We start from the raw sequence: 16,042 nt of genomic DNA on the forward strand, positions 1-16,042 counted from the left end.
CACAGTGGCCTCCATCATTCTTAAATGAAAGAAGTTTGGAACGAACAAGACTTCCTAGAGCTGGCCGCCTGGCCAAACTGAGCAATCGGGGGAGAAGGGCCTTGGTCAGGGAAGTGACCAAGAACCAGATGATCACTCTGACAGATCTTCAGAGTTCTTCTGTGGAGATGGGAGAACCTTCCAGAAGGACAGCCATCTCTGCAGCAGTCCACCAATCACGCCTTTATGGTACAGTGGCCAGACAGAAGCCACTCCTCAGTAAAAGGCACAAAGTTTTCAATAAGGAACCTAAAGGACTCAGACCATGAGAAACAAGATTCTCTGATCTGATGATTGCCAAGCGTCACGTCTGGAGGAAACATGGCCCCATACCTACGGTGAAGCATGGTGGTGGTAGCATCATGCTGTGGGGATGTTTTTCAGCGGCAGGGACTGGGAGACTAGTCAGGGTTGAGAGAAAGATGAACAGAGCAAAGTACAGATAGATCCTTGATGAAAACCTGTTCCAGAGCGCTCAGAACCTCAGACTAGGTCAAAGGTTCACCTTCGCCAAGACAAAGCAGGAGTGGCTCTGAATGTCCTTGAGTGGACCAGCTAGAGCCCAAAATTGAACCAGATCGAACATTGCTAGAGAGACCTGAAAATAGCTGTGCAGCAAAGCTCCCCATCCAACCTGACAGAACTGGAGAGGATCTGCATAGAAGAATGTGAGAAACTCCCCAAATATATGTGTCCCAAGCTTGTAGCGTCATACGCAGGAAGACTTGAGATTGTAATTGCTGCCAATGGTGCTTCAACAAAGTACTGAGTAAAGGGTCTGAATAGTTATTTAAGTGTGATACTTCAGTTTTTTATTTTTAATACATTTGCAAAAAAGTTTGCTTTGTCATTATAGGGTATTGTCAGAATAAGGCTGTAACGTAACAAAATGTGGAGAAAGTCAAGGGGTCTGAGTACTTTCCGAATGCACTTTACCTCAAACGTCTTTCCCAAATCAATCAACATTTTTATGTAACAGTCACTGTGTTGACTGGACAGGTGGGTCCACATAGATCATACTACTTCGGAGGGGCTGTCACATAAAAGGGATGGGTAATCACACTACTGCTTTAGTCCCAGGACAAGGAATGATAAAGGATTTGAGATTTGGCAAAGATCCAGTTTGAATCAAAATGCTTTTTTTTGTCAATGTGCCAATGGAAATAATTATGCAGTACAGAACTCAAGCTTTTCAACCACTCCACAAATTTATTTTAACAAACTATAGTTTTGGCAAGTCGGTTAGGACATCTATTTTGTGCATGACACAAGTACATTTTCCAACAATTGTTTACAGACAGATTATTTCACTTATAATTCACTGTATCACTATTCCAGTGTGTCAGAAGTTTACATACACTAAGTTGACTGTGCCTTTAAACAGCTTGGAAAATTCCAGGAAATTATGTCATGGCTTTATAAGCTTCTGATAGGCTAATTGAGATCATTTGAGTCAATTGGAGGTGTACCTGTGGATGTATTTCAAGGCCTACCTTCAAACTCAGTGCCTCTTTGCTAGACATCATGGGAAAATCAAAAGAAATCAGCCAAGACCTCAGAAAAAAAAATTGTAGACCTCCACAAGTCTGGTTCATCCTTGGAAGCAATTTCCAAATGCCTGAAGGTACCACGTTCATATGTACAAACAATAGTATGCAAGTATAAACACCATGGGACCACGCAGCCGTCATACCGCTCAGGAAGGAGATGTGTTCTGTCTGCCAGAGATGAACGTACTTTGGTGCGAAAAGTGCAAATCAATCCCAGAACAACAGCAAAGGACCTAGTGAAGATGCTGGAGGAAACAGGCAAAAAGTATCTATATCCACAGTAAAACAAGTCCTATATCGACATAACCTGAAAGGCCGCTCAGCAAGGAAGAGCCACTTCTCCAAAACCGCCATAAAAGAGCCAGACTACGGTTTGCAACTGCACATGGGGACAAAGATCATACTTTTTGAGGAAATGTCCTCTGGGCTGACGTTACAAAAATAGAACTGTTTGGCCATAATGACCATCGTTATGTTTGGATATTTTTCTACACCTTCCCCTAGATGTCAAGAGGAAGTGAGAGAAGAAATTAAGTGTTTATCTTGGTCCGAGGTGGAATAAATCCTCTTGGCACGACGAGTCATCCATTTCCTGTTTTCTGGAAAGCGCGAAGATGGACCTGGAATTGCCTTCTGAAAAGCTGTCGTTATAGGCGACTACTATCTCCGGCTTTGATTTTATTTGATACATGTCACAATATCATCGTAAAGTATGTTTTTTCAATATAGTTTTATTAGATTATTGAAATTTTTTCGGGACGTTAGGCGTGTTGCGTTGTCTGTGTTTGTTGACGATGGAGAGCTTCGCGCCACTTGGCCAGTGTGCTTGCTAATTCAAGAGGGAAAAACGATGTTCTAAATCCAAACAACGACTGTTCTGGACAAAGGACCCCTTGTACAACATTCTGATGGAAGATCACCAAAAGTAGGACCCATTTTGTGATGCTATTTCATATATCTGTCGAACTGTGTACTAGTAGTTTTGCGCCCAGGTTTTGGCCACTCTCTCGCTATAACGTAAGCCTTATGTTCTAATGAAGATATTTTTAGAATTCTAACACTGCGATTGCATTAAGAACTAGTGTATCTATCATTTCCTATACAACATGTATTTTTTTGTAATGTTTATGAATAGCTATTTGGTCAGAATAGGTGAGAGTCTAATAGAAATATCCGCACATTCTGGGAAAAAGATGCTACGTTAGCATAATGGATAACCACTGATTTCAGCTCTAAATATGCACATTTTCGAACAAAACATAAGTGTATGTATAACCTGATGTTATAGGACTGTCATCTGAGGAAGGTTTATGAAGGTTAGTGAAAATGTATATCTTTTGCTGGTTTATTCGCTAACGCTAACGTGCCTATTGCTATCGCTAACGTGCCTTGATGAATGAATGCGGTTGTGTGGTAGGCTATTGTAGTAAGCTAATATAATGCTATATTGTGTTTTCGCTGTAAAACACTTAAAAAATCGGAAATATTGGCTGGATTCACAAGATGTTTGTCTTTAATTTGCTGTACACCATGTATTTTTCAGAAATGTTTTATGATGAGTATTTAGGTATTTCACGTTGGTCTCTATAATTACTCTGGCTGCTTCGGTGCTATTTCTGACGGTAGCTGTGATGGTAGCAGCAATGTAAAACTGATTTATACCTCAAATATGCAAATTTTTCGAACAAAACATAGATTTATTGTGTAACATGTTATAGGACTGTCATCTGATGAAGTTGTTTCTTGGTTAGTTTGGTTGGTTCTTGGTTAGTTTGGTTGGTTTCGTGCATGCTACCTGTGCTGTGAAAAATGTCTGTACTTTTTTTGTATTTGGTGGTGAGCTAACATAAATATATGTGGTGTTTTCGCTGTAAAACATTTTAAAAATCGGACATGTTGACTGGATTCACAAGATGTGTATCTTTCATTTGCTGTATTGGACTTGTTAATGTGTGAAAGTTAAATATTTCTAAAAAATATTTTTAGAATTTCGCGCTCTGCCTTTTCAGTGGAATGTGGGAGGAGTTCCGCTAGCTACGCCGGGGCTAGAAAGGTTAAATGTTATACTTCAGACATGTTCTCATAGCTCACTTCCTATTAGCTTTATAGATTACAGGTTTCCTCCCTAGACCTTGACATCGCTAAACCTTCTGATTTCTTTGCTATCATCCAGTATCACTGACAACAAAATTAACACAAACCCAATTGGACACTTTAAACACAGAAGAGTTAACCAGGGCTTTGCTCTAGTGTCTTCATGTTACTTTCTCTTTTTCAACATTTAACATCTAGCCTATCTTAAAATAGTAACCCAGAACTGGGTATCCTCTGTGCCATCTCTCTGTGCCATCCTCTGTGCCATGATTTGTAGCATTTAGCTATAACATATTGTAAAAATGAAAAATGACACCACATAATCTTTAAAGTGAATTTCAAGAGCAGTGGTGTAATTTTGAGCGTTCAATTTCTTCCTGTCCCTGTTCTCATACATTTTTACACAGAAAGCAGATCTCCCTAATATGCTCTTTACCATCAAAGTTCCTTTGAGTTACTCACTTTGACATTTTTAGATAATATTTTTTATTTATATTTCTTTAAAAATACAAAACATACAAATACAAATGACAACACACAGACACACACAAACATCAACGACATCACACCTACCCAGACCCCCATACTCACCCTCCCATCACTCTCCGCCAGATGGCCTCAAACTGCACTGTTTTGTTTCTCTCTGTCGCCCACCCACTTTCTACATTTAGATTATAAAGGATTTGACCTTTCCATTGTGTTAACGATAGAGGATTGGTTGATTTCCAATTTTTAAGTATGCATTTTTTCAAGATGATTGATGGGAAAAGTATAGTCCATCCCATGAGGTTTCTCACTGCTCCCTCATATGCCATATCTTGAAATTATGCAGACAGGTGGATAAAAATTACATTTACATTGTAATACTTCTGACAGCCAACTATTCTAACTCTACCCATAACTTTTGGATATTATAGCATTCCCAGAAGGCATGGATTCTTTATTTCACCTTTATTTAACCAGTTGAGAACAAGTTCTCATTTACAACTGCGACCTGGCCAAGATAAAGCAAATCAGTGCGAAAAAAAACAACACAGAGTTACACATAGGATAAACAAAAGTACAGTCAATAACACAATAGAAAAATTGGTATACAGTGTGTGCAAATGGAGTAAGGAGGTAAGGCAATAAATAGGCAATAGTAGCAAGGTAATTACAATTTAGCAAATTAACACTGAAGAGATAGATGTGCAGATGATGATGTGCAAGTAGAAATACTGGTGTGCAAAAGAGCAAAAAAGTAAATAAAAACAATATGGGGATGAGGTAGGTAGTTGGGTGGGCTATTTACAAATGGGCTATGTACAGCTGCAGCGATCGGTAAGCTGCTCAGATAGCTGATGATTAAAGTTAGTGAGGGAGATATAAGTCTCCAATTTCAGCGATTTTTGCAATTCGTTCCAGTCATTGGCAGCAGAGAACTGGAAGGAAAGGCAGCCAAAGTGGCTGTTGACTTGGGGGATGACCAGTGAGATAGACCTGCTGGAGCGCGTGCTACGGGTGGGTGTTGTTATGGTGACCAGTGAGCTGAGATAAGGCGGAGCTTTACCTAGCAAAGACTTATAGATGACCTGGAGCCAGTGGGTCTGGCGACGAATATGTAGTGAGGGCCAACCGGCGAGAGCATACAGGTTGCAGTGGTAGGTGGTATATGGGGCTTTGGTGACAAAACGGATGGCACTGTGATAGACTGCATCCAGCTTGCTGAGTAGAGTGTTGGAGGATATTTTGTAAATGGCATCGCCAAAGTCGAGGATCGGTAGGATAGTCAGTTTTACGAGGGTATGTTTGGCAGCATGAGTGACGGATGCTTTGTTGCGATATAGGAAGCCGATTCTAGATTTAATTTTGGATTGGAGATGCTTAATGTGAGTCTGGAAGGAGAGTTTACAGCCTAGCCAGACACCCAGGTATTTGTAGTTGTCCACGTCTTCTAAGTCGGAGCCGTCCAGAGTAGTGATGCTGGACGGGCGAGCAGGTGCAGGCAGCGATCGGTTGAAGAGCATGCATTTAGTTTTACTAGCATTTAAGAGCAGTTAGAGGGCACGGAAGGAGTGTTGTATGGCATTGAAGCTCTTTTGGAGGTTTGTTAACACAGTGTCCAACGAAGGGCCAGATGTATACAGAATGGTGTTGTCTGCGTAGAGGTGGATCAAGGAATCACCCGCAGCAAGAGCGACATCATTGATATATACAATGAAAAGAGTCGGCCCGAGAATTGAATCCTGTGGTACCCCCATAGAGACTGCCAGAGGTCCGGACAACAGACCCTCCGATTTGACACACTGAACTCTATCTGAGAAGTAGTTGGTGAACCAGGCGAGGCAGTCATTTGAGAAGCCAAGGCTGTTGAGTCTGCCGATAAGAATGTGGTGATTGACAGAGTCGAAAGCCTTGGCCAGGTCGATGAAGACGGCTGCACAGTACTGTCTTTTATCGATGGTGGTTATGATATAATTTAATACCTTGAGCGCGGCTGAGGTGCACCCGTGACCAGCTCGGATACCGGATTGCACAGCGGAGAAGATACAGTGGGATTCGAAATGGTCAGTGATCTGTTTGTTAACTTGGCTTTCGAAGACTTTAGAAAGGCAGGGCAGGATGGATATAGGTCTGTAACAGTTTGGGTCTAGAGTGTCACCCCCTTTGAAGAGGGGGATGACCGCGGCAGCTTTCCAATCTTTAGGAATCTCGGACGATATGAAAGAGAGGTTGAACAGACTAGTAATAGGGGTTGCAACAATGGCGGCTGATCATTTTAGAAATAGAGGGTCCAGATTGTCTAGCCCAGCTGATTTGTACGGGTCCATGTTTTGCAGCTCTTTCAGAACATCTGCTATCTGGATTTGGGTGAAGGAGAAGCTGTGGAGTCTTGGGCAAGTAGCTGTGGGGGGTGAGGAGCTGTTGGCCGGGGTTGGGGTAGCCAGGAGGAAATCATGGCCAGCTGTAGAGAAATACTTTTTGAAATTCTCGATTATCGTGGATTTATCGGTGGTGACAGTGTTACCTAGCCTCAGTGCAGTGGGCAGCTGGGAGGAGGTGCTCTTATTCTCCATGGACTTTAGTGTCCCAGAAATTTTTGGAGTTAGAGCTACAGGATGCAAATTTCTGTTTGAAAAGCTAGCCTTTTCTTTCCTAACTGACTGTGTGTATTGGTTCCTGACTTCCCTGAAAAGTTGCATATCGCGGGTACTATTCGATGCTAGTTCAATACGCCACAGGATGTTTTTGTGCTGGTCGAGGGTAGTCAGGTCTGGAGTGAACCACGGGCTATATCTGTTCTTAGTTCTACATTTTTTGAAAGGGGCATGCTTATTTATACCAGGCATCCTCAACTGACAGGATGAGGTCAATATCCTTCCAGGATACCCAGGCCAGGTCGATTAGAAGAAATGTTTTAGGGAGAGTTTGACAGTGATGAGGGGTGGTCGTTTGACCGCGGACAAATAATGGATGCATTATTGTCACTTCAGACATGACTCTGCCGTTGTACTGTAGAATTTGTGCATTTTGTCTCTTCAGTTCTATACATTAGTTTATACTGGATTAAGCTTACATTTTCGCTGTAATTTTGTTAGATACAGTATATTCCAACATTCCCTCCATCTTGTGCAATATCAGTTATTTTTAGTATTAGTGCCAAAAGTTTATATTTTTTCAAAGAGATTGTCAGTTGGATATGCTCTCTGCAAGGTTTTTTATATCTTAACTATCATATGAATATCATTTTCTGAATAAAATAGGATCCCCTTAAGATTGCTCTGATGTCCAAAAGATTTCAAATAAAACTGTTGTGATATGAAACTCAAGTTGCATTTATTTGAAAATATCTACATTGGTCAGTCCAAAATACTACTAAGCTATATGGAATTGTTTTAAGACGGTCATACCAAGGATAATTTTGCTATTTGATTTTGAATTTTAAGACCTCTTGACGTATCAAAAAAAATATACAAAAATGATTTGATGAAAACATTTATTTGACCTTACTGTTATTAGACCATATAAATGCATCAATTAACAGATGAAGTACATGAAACAACAGATAGACCCAAAAGGAAGTTTGTTCTTATGTGTCTATCCTATATCTAAGAGATTTAAGAAAGATCAGGAAACATTTTTTTTTTTAATTGCATATATGTAACCTCTTATTTTTGTCACTAAAGTCTCCATATACACTACCGTTCAAACGTTTTAGAACATCTACACTACTCATTCAAGGGTTTTTCTTTATTTTGACTATTTTCTACATTGTAGAATGAGAGTGAAGACATTAAAACGATGAAATAACACATATGTGTTAAACAAATCAGAATATATTTGAGATTTGAGATTCTTCAAATAGCCACCCTTTGCCTTGATGACAGCCTTGCACACTCTTGGTATGTTCCATTCAATTAGATCTGCTTTCATGTTGTTGAGAAATGGGATAAAGTTATCTTTATATATTTGTTGTTTGTTATTAAGCATCCTAAGTATTTAATATTTTTTGTCGTCCACTTAAAATATTTCTGTAGAGCATGAGTTTTCTTTTTCCTATTGCCATTATTTTGTTTCATTTTATATCCTGGCATTCAGAAAATATTTTTAGGAAGGGGGGCATTAAGTTTGACTTTCCATGGCTGAACTCTGACCTTTGTCTGACCTGTCCTGTCGGTCCCGCCTTCCACAGGAGATGACGCGGGCTGCACGGTCGACGGCCAGGTGTACACCAACCGAGACATTTGGAAACCAGAGCCATGTCGGATCTGCGTGTGCGACAGCGGCTCCGTCCTGTGCGATGAGATCCAGTGCGATGAGCTGTCCAACTGTGAGAAGGTGACCATCCCCGAGGGCGAGTGCTGTCCCATCTGCCAGAGCGAGGGCGGCTCAGACACCAGTGGCAACGGCAGACCCGGTGAGTGGTTAGAAAGCGTGACCTAAAATTTGTTGTGACCCCAAGTCATGAAAAACATGAGAGAACCCAGTGTGAACTGTTCATGAATGTGTAACTACTAATGTAACTACGTGTGAACTCAGTGCTTTGCTATGAAGAAAATAGGAATTAACTCCACTCCGTAGACTAGATGCTTTTGTGACATGATTCTTTATGTCTGTTATGTTCTGTCATTTTCAGATGGTGGTAGAGTCTACAGGGTAAGCTTTAGTATATCATTGTGATACATCTTTATAATATCGTATGACTACTTGAATTTAAACGGTGGAGCAATGTCTGTCTTCTTGCTCTTCGTTTGTAGGGTCAGAAAGGAGAACCTGGTGAAGTACCACAGGTGACTGGGATCAGAGGTCGTCCTGGGCCTATGGTAAGCTTATAGTTCACTTTGTTTTCAAAGTCTATTATAAATTGAGTTTATGATATGGAACTTTGTTGCGATTCAACAACATACAGCTTTATTGGTGCATATAGCTTTAACCAGCTGTTTCTCAGCTGTGGTGTTGATTTTGTAAAACTCTTTGAGTCGACACTAGATGGCAGAAGAGAACAGTTACCGTTAACTTGACCTGAAAGCATTCCTGTGTAGTACAACTGTACTTGACAGAGCATCCGGAATGACTTTACTCTGTTTCCATAGTAATGATATTATCATGGGCTTTATGGAGGAACATTATTGTGTCTACGCTATTGTGAATTTTTCATCTGTTTGTCCTAAAACAGGGGCCTCCCGGATCGCCAGGATTCAGAGGGGACCGAGGACAGAAAGGAAGACCTGTACGTTCCAAACATGACTCACAGAGCAAATCCATTATGCTTTAGCAAAGCTTGAGTTCTGTACTGCATAATTATTTCCATTGGCACATTGACAAAAAAAAGCGTTTTGATTCAAACTGGATCTTTGCCAAATCTCAAATCCTTTATCATTCCTTGTCCTGGGACTAAAGCAATAGTGTGATTACCCATCCCTTTTATGTGACAGCACCTCAGAAGTAGTATGATCCATGTGGACCCACCTGTGCAGTCAACACGGTGACTGTTATATAAAAATGTTGATTGATTTGGGAAAGACGTTTGAGGTAAAGTGCATTCAGAAAGTATGCAGAACCCTTGACTTTTTCCACATCCTTATTCTAAAATGGATTAAATAACTTTTTTTCATATCAATCTTCACAAAATACTGCATAATGGCAAAGCGAAAACAGGTTTTTAGAACATTTAGCAAATGTATAAATAAATAAAAAACACAAATACCTTACTTACATACGTATTCAGTCCCTTTGCTTTGAGACTCGAAATTGAGCTCAGATGCATCCTGTTTCCATTGATCATCCTTGACACGCATTTACTTGATTGGAGTCCACCTGTGATCATTTCAATTGATTGGACATGATTTGGAAAGACACATATAAGGTCCCACAGTTGACAGTGCAGGTCAGAGCAAAAACCAAGCCATTTTTTAAATGTATTATTTTTTTTTTCACCTTTATTTAACCAGGTAGGCCAGCTGAGAACAAGTTCTCATTTACAACTGCAACCTGGCCAAGATAAAGCAAAGCAGTGTGACAAAAACAACAACACAGAGTTACACATGGGATAAACAAACACAATAACACAATAGAAAAATCTGTATACGGTGTGTGCAAAAGAAGAGAAGGAGGTAAGGGAATAAATAGGCAATAGTGGCGAAGTAATTACAATTAAGCAATTGACACTGGAGTGATAGATGTGCAGATGAGGATGTGCAAGTAGAAATACTGGTGTGCAAAATAGCAGAAAAACAAAAACAAATATGGGATGAGGTAGGTAGTTGGTTGGATGGGCTATTTACAGATGGGCTGTGTACAGCTGTAGCGATTGGTAAGCTGCTCTGACAGCTGATGATTAAAGTTAGTGAGGGAGATATAAGTCTCCAACTTCAGTGATTTTTGCAATTCGTTCCAGTCATTGGCAGCAGAGAACTGGAAGGAAAGGCGGCCAAAGGAGGTGTTGGCTTTGGGGATGACCAGTGAAATATATCTGCTGGAGCGTGTGCTATGGGTGGGTGTTGCTATGGTGACCAGTGAGCTGAGATAAGGTCGAAGGAATTGTCTGTCGAGCTCCGAGACAGGATTGTGTCGAGGCACAGATCTAGGGAAGGGTACCAAAACATTTCTGTAGCATTGAAGGTCCCCAAGAACACAGTGGCCTCCATCATTCTTAAATGGAAGAAGTTTGGAACGACCAAGACTCTTCCTAGAGCTGGATGCCTGGCCAAACTGAGCAGTCGGGGGAGAAGGGCCTTGGTCAGTGAGGTGACCAAGAACCCGATGGTCACTCTTACAGAGCTCCAGAGTTTCTCTGTGGAGATGGGAGAACCTTCCAGAAGGACAACCATCTCTGCAGCACTCCACCAACAGGCCTTTATGGTAGAGTGGCCAGACAGAAGCCACTCCTCAGTAATAGGCACAAGACAGCCCGCTTGGAGTTTGCCAAAAGGCACCTAAATGATGAAACCAAGATTGAACTATTTGGCCTGAATGCCAAGCGTCACGTCTGGAGGAAACCTAGCAACATCGCTACCGTGAAGCATGGTGGTGGCAGCATCATTCTGTGGGGATGTTTTTTCAGCGACAGGGACTGGAAGACTAGTCAGGATCGAGGGAAAGATGAATGGAGCAAAGTTCAGAGAAATCCTTGATGAAACCTGCTCCAGAGCGCTCATGACCTCATATCCGTGATATATCAGCCTGTATACCACTGGTATGACAAAACATTTATTTTTACTGCTCTAATTACATTAGTAACCAGTTTATAATAGCAATAAGACATCTCAGGGGTTTGTGGTATATGGCCAATATACCATAGGCTAAGGCCTCTATCCAGGCACTCCGCTTTGCGTTGTGCCTAAGAACAGGCCTTAGCCGTGGTATGTTGGCCATATACCACACCCCCTCAAGCCTTTTTTTAAAGTATAGCATAGCCTTAATTTTTTTCTTGAGGCTAATCAAGCTGAGACATGATAATAAACTTACTACTTAGTCACTATTGAATTAGAATATTTCAGAGAAGCAACTACTTTATGTGATAACTATAATAGAATTAGATGGATTAATTTATTAATGGCTTTCCTTGTCATGCTTAAATATAATACAATGTCTTCAAAGATAATGGCGACTACATGACTTGAAGATAGTTCAAATTGATGTGCTGTGCACTTTCTGGAGATTTGTCTCTTTGATGAATTATGTCTTGATGATCAAGAGATTGCGCAAACAAAACTGGACAATACATTAGCATTAGAAAACATTCCGATAGACCCATTCCGCAAACGTATGTATTTTGTTTAAATTCAGTACACAACAAAAACATAAATGATGAATGTATATGCTGCCCTCATTGGAATGCTGATCATATTGAGGGCATACATTAAGCAGAATCTTATTTAGCAAAACAACATTAGTCTTTATGATTTATGACATATGTTGCTGGTCTGCCTCTCATATTATGTTTAACACCCTTGATTCAATTTATCGGTTTTGTCAAGCATACGCTGTAATCATTTTCTCTCTCATTTGTGGCCCTTTTCATCATCCACTGTCATTGCATATCAACTAGAAAACATGCTTTAGAACCAGAAGGCAATATGAATGTCTACACATATATTACTAAACCTAAATGGAGATCCGTAACTCAAGTCTCACTGATATCAATACATGATTTGAGCAGAAATGTAGGTCTCACATCAAGTTATGATTTGGCACATAATGAATGACACCGTATGAACCTGTAATGCTTTGCTTCGTTCTGTTTATATTAACATGACATTATCTAATTGAAGGGGCTACGTGGAGCAGCAGGATATGACGGAGAGCCTGGTGTGCCTGGAAATCCAGGAGAACCCGGACCTGCAGGAAACCAGGGTCCACCAGGGGTAAGTACCACAATATCCACCCCTCATAAACAATGTATAATGTGAATTATAAACTGGGTGGCCCTGAATGCTGATTGGCTGACAGCTGTGGTATTACACGGGTATGACAAAACATTTATTTTTACTGCTCAATTACGGTAACCAGTTTATAATAGCAATAAGGCACTGGGGTTTGTGGTATATGGCCAAAATACCACTACTAAGGGGTGTATCCAGGCACTCCACGTTGTGTTATGCATAAGAACAGCCCTTAGCCGTGGTAAATTGGCCATATACCACACCCCCTCGTGCCTTATTGCTTAAATATACACTACCGTTCAAAAGTTTGGGGTCACTTAGAAATGTCCTTGTTTGACCCAGAACAGAGTCACGTCTTGCTCTTCATTGTAATCAGAGGGCTAATATAAATACAATACATGCCAGTCTCTATTGGCTAAGAGTTGAGGAGAGACTGACTGCATCAAATCAAATGTTTATTTGTCACATGTGCAGAATACAACAGAGAAAATGCTTACTTACAAGCCCTTAACCAACAATGCAGTTTTAAGAAAAATAAGTGTTAAGTAAAAAAAAACTAAAAAAAACTAATAATTAAAGAGCAGCATTAAAATAACAGTAGCGAGGCTATATACAGAGGATACCGGTACAGAGTCAATGTGCGGGGGCACAGGTTAGTCAAGGTAATTGAGGTAATATGTACATGTAGGTAGAGACTATGCATAGATAATAAACAGAGAGTAGCAGCAGTGTAGCGGGGGTGGAGAGGGGGGATACAAATAGTCTGGGTAGCCATTTCATTAGCTGTTCAGATATCTAATGGCTTTGGGGTAGAAGCTGTTAAGAAGCCTTTTGGACCAAGACTTGGCGCTCCGGTACCACTTGCCATGCGTTAGCAGAGAGAACAGTCTATGACTAGGGTGGCTGGAGTTTTTGACAATTTTTAAGGCCTTCCTCTGACAACACCTGGTATAAAGATCCTGGATGGCAGGAAGCTTCACCTGACTAATGAGGCAGCAGTTGATACCAGGCGTGAAGTAGAGGAGTGGGGTGGGGGGAGGTGATAATGGGATCGGGGGGGGCATGAACGAACCTAACCATAAAACATTAGCAGATTGATTATCACCTATTGAGAAACATTGTATGGGGACAGGACAGCCCCCCTGACTGTTAGCTGTCCCATTGAGATGCTGAGTGTTCCCTGAGTTGCAGATTGCATTTCCAATACTCTAAATCACGGTTCTGTTTCTCCAGGGACTGGGAGCTCAGATGGCTGGAGGCTTTGGGGATGAGAAATCTGCCGGCCAAACGGCCATGGTGCAAGGAACTAGTGTAAGAAGGGTGCAGTGACACTATCTTGGGTCACTTAAGTCTCTTGTGCCGTATTTCTTTGCTATGGCTTGGATAATTAAACTTTTGTGATGTAGCAAATGTTTTTATCTTAATGATGTTAATGTATGTTTGAAACAACTATTTGTTGAGTCTGTGGGGCCATACTTTTTTACCAATAATGATTGTGAGTGCATTGATGTCATCTGTGTTTTAGGGGGAGGCAGGAGCAAGAGGACCTCCTGGGCCAAATGGAAACCCTGTAAGTTAAAAGCAACCCATGAAGAAATAATTTCAAACAACTCTATTTGGAGTTAGCCGTTCACCAACCTCTCACTCTCTCTCTCAGGGCCATGCTGGACCGCAAGGACCCCATGGGGAAGTCGGTGATCCAGGTCACATGGTATGACATTCTCCTTGTCACATGTCATGTTTCTAGTCAGGTGTTCCCTGTTTGTTGCAACAATTCTCAACAATGTGTCTATGAGGATAACACCTTGAATCATGTTGGCACCACAGTAGTCACATTCATCTTCTTAAACAACACAAAACTGACAGACTGTAGAATGTCAGAAGGCATACATTGTTGTGGACACAATTTCTATGCAACTGTTTATGTTGACTATTTCATCTCATGGTCACACTTTTCATAAAGCAGACAGGTATAATAAATGATGATGCAGTTCTAATGCATTGTAGGACTTGTCATAAGCATGTATAACCCCTTTATACAAGGTCTTATAATTCTCTTCTGTTGTAGGGTACATCTGGACAAAGGGGACCTGAAGGGCCACCGGGAAAGCCGGGTGAAGACGTGAGTAAACACTCATCTCTGTTCAGCCGGAGTACTGACGCCACCCTGCATATCAAAGACATGGTTTTAGTGGACTAGTGGTAATGGCCATGTTACTCATTTATTATGATGTCATCCTAGGGAGAAGGAGGAAAATCAGGAAATTCGGGAGAGATGGGATTCCCTGGATCAGCGGTAAGTTATATATCAATGGAAGTGTTCAACTTGAAATGATGACTAAAATGACTGGAATACTGTATTGAAACTGTACTAAAATACCATGTATTTCAGGGAGCTCGAGGATTTCCAGGGACACCTGGGCCTCCTGGATTGAAAGGCCATAGAGTAAGTATGACCCCACCCCAACAAACATTCAAAGAACCTCACTGTGAACTCATGTGTCACGCCGTTATTGTCCACTAATGGAGAAATAACACTTTGTTGTTTCAGGGTCACGCAGGTCCAATGGGTCTAAGAGGTGAAACTGGAACTGTAGGATCTAAGGTACAGCATCTATATGATGTTATATCTATAACTCACTCACTATGTTTTTATGATTCATATTGATATCATAGTCATTTCCTGTCATGATATGTCAGTGATATTATATAGATGAGTCTATAATATACAAAAATCTGAGAGAAATAAGCTTTTTGTACGTATGGACAATTTCAGGGATCTTTTATTTTAGCTCATGAAACATGGGACCAACACTTTACATGTTGTGTTTATATTTTTGTTCCGTATATATTAAGTATATGCATACTGTAAAGTTTTGAAAGGCATGTATTGATGAATGCAATGTTTTTGTAATTGATCTCCTAGGGTGCATTAGGTCCCACTGGTCCAATTGGCACACCTGGCCCTATGGTAAGTGGAAAATATTTCAAATGTACAGTATTGTGTACTAGCAACTTATGCAGTCACTGACAAAACGCACTGAACCTTATTGTGATGTTTTATTGATAAGGATCTCTTGGTTCTTTGGAAGACTCCTCTCCGTCTGCACAGTTCACAAAAGATAAGATAGGTTAAAGCAAAATGGTGGATGCCTACCTTAGCTTTGACCAGTCTAGATTCTTCATAGTGTAGTGAAGAAGAATGAAAGGAGACAAGCATTGGAAGGCACTATATGGATGCAGCCCATGATGAGGAGCCATGCCTGTACTGTACATAACCTTTGGATAGATTTCTTTCAGCTGTCTAAAATAAACAGTGCAATGTGCTTAACTAACAGGTATACTTAAATTCATGAATTATACAATTTTTTATTTTATTATAAAATGGATTCAATAGATTTTTTTCCTCATCAATCTACACACAATACCGCATAATGACAAAGCAATTATTTTTAAACGTATGCAAATGTATTAAAAATGAACAAATGGAATATT

At 40.6% G+C, this 16,042-nt stretch overlaps 1 protein-coding gene across 1 annotated transcript in view; it reads left to right on the plus strand.

Moving 5' to 3' along the window:
* Positions 1-16,042, plus strand: part of LOC139539165 (collagen alpha-2(V) chain-like) — a 62,557-nt gene that overhangs the window by 30,480 nt on the left and 16,035 nt on the right. The window contains exons 2-14 of the mRNA XM_071342011.1: positions 8,356-8,580; positions 8,800-8,819; positions 8,921-8,986; positions 9,340-9,393; positions 12,437-12,529; positions 13,781-13,858; positions 14,073-14,117; positions 14,205-14,258; positions 14,616-14,669; positions 14,790-14,843; positions 14,940-14,993; positions 15,099-15,152; positions 15,474-15,518. Coding sequence (XP_071198112.1) covers positions 8,356-8,580; positions 8,800-8,819; positions 8,921-8,986; positions 9,340-9,393; positions 12,437-12,529; positions 13,781-13,858; positions 14,073-14,117; positions 14,205-14,258; positions 14,616-14,669; positions 14,790-14,843; positions 14,940-14,993; positions 15,099-15,152; positions 15,474-15,518 — 896 coding nt within the window. The remainder of the gene's footprint in view (positions 1-8,355; positions 8,581-8,799; positions 8,820-8,920; positions 8,987-9,339; positions 9,394-12,436; positions 12,530-13,780; positions 13,859-14,072; positions 14,118-14,204; positions 14,259-14,615; positions 14,670-14,789; positions 14,844-14,939; positions 14,994-15,098; positions 15,153-15,473; positions 15,519-16,042) is intronic.

This window comes from Salvelinus alpinus, chromosome 14 (genome assembly GCF_045679555.1).
Source record: "Salvelinus alpinus chromosome 14, SLU_Salpinus.1, whole genome shotgun sequence".
NCBI lineage: Eukaryota > Metazoa > Chordata > Actinopteri > Salmoniformes > Salmonidae > Salvelinus > Salvelinus alpinus.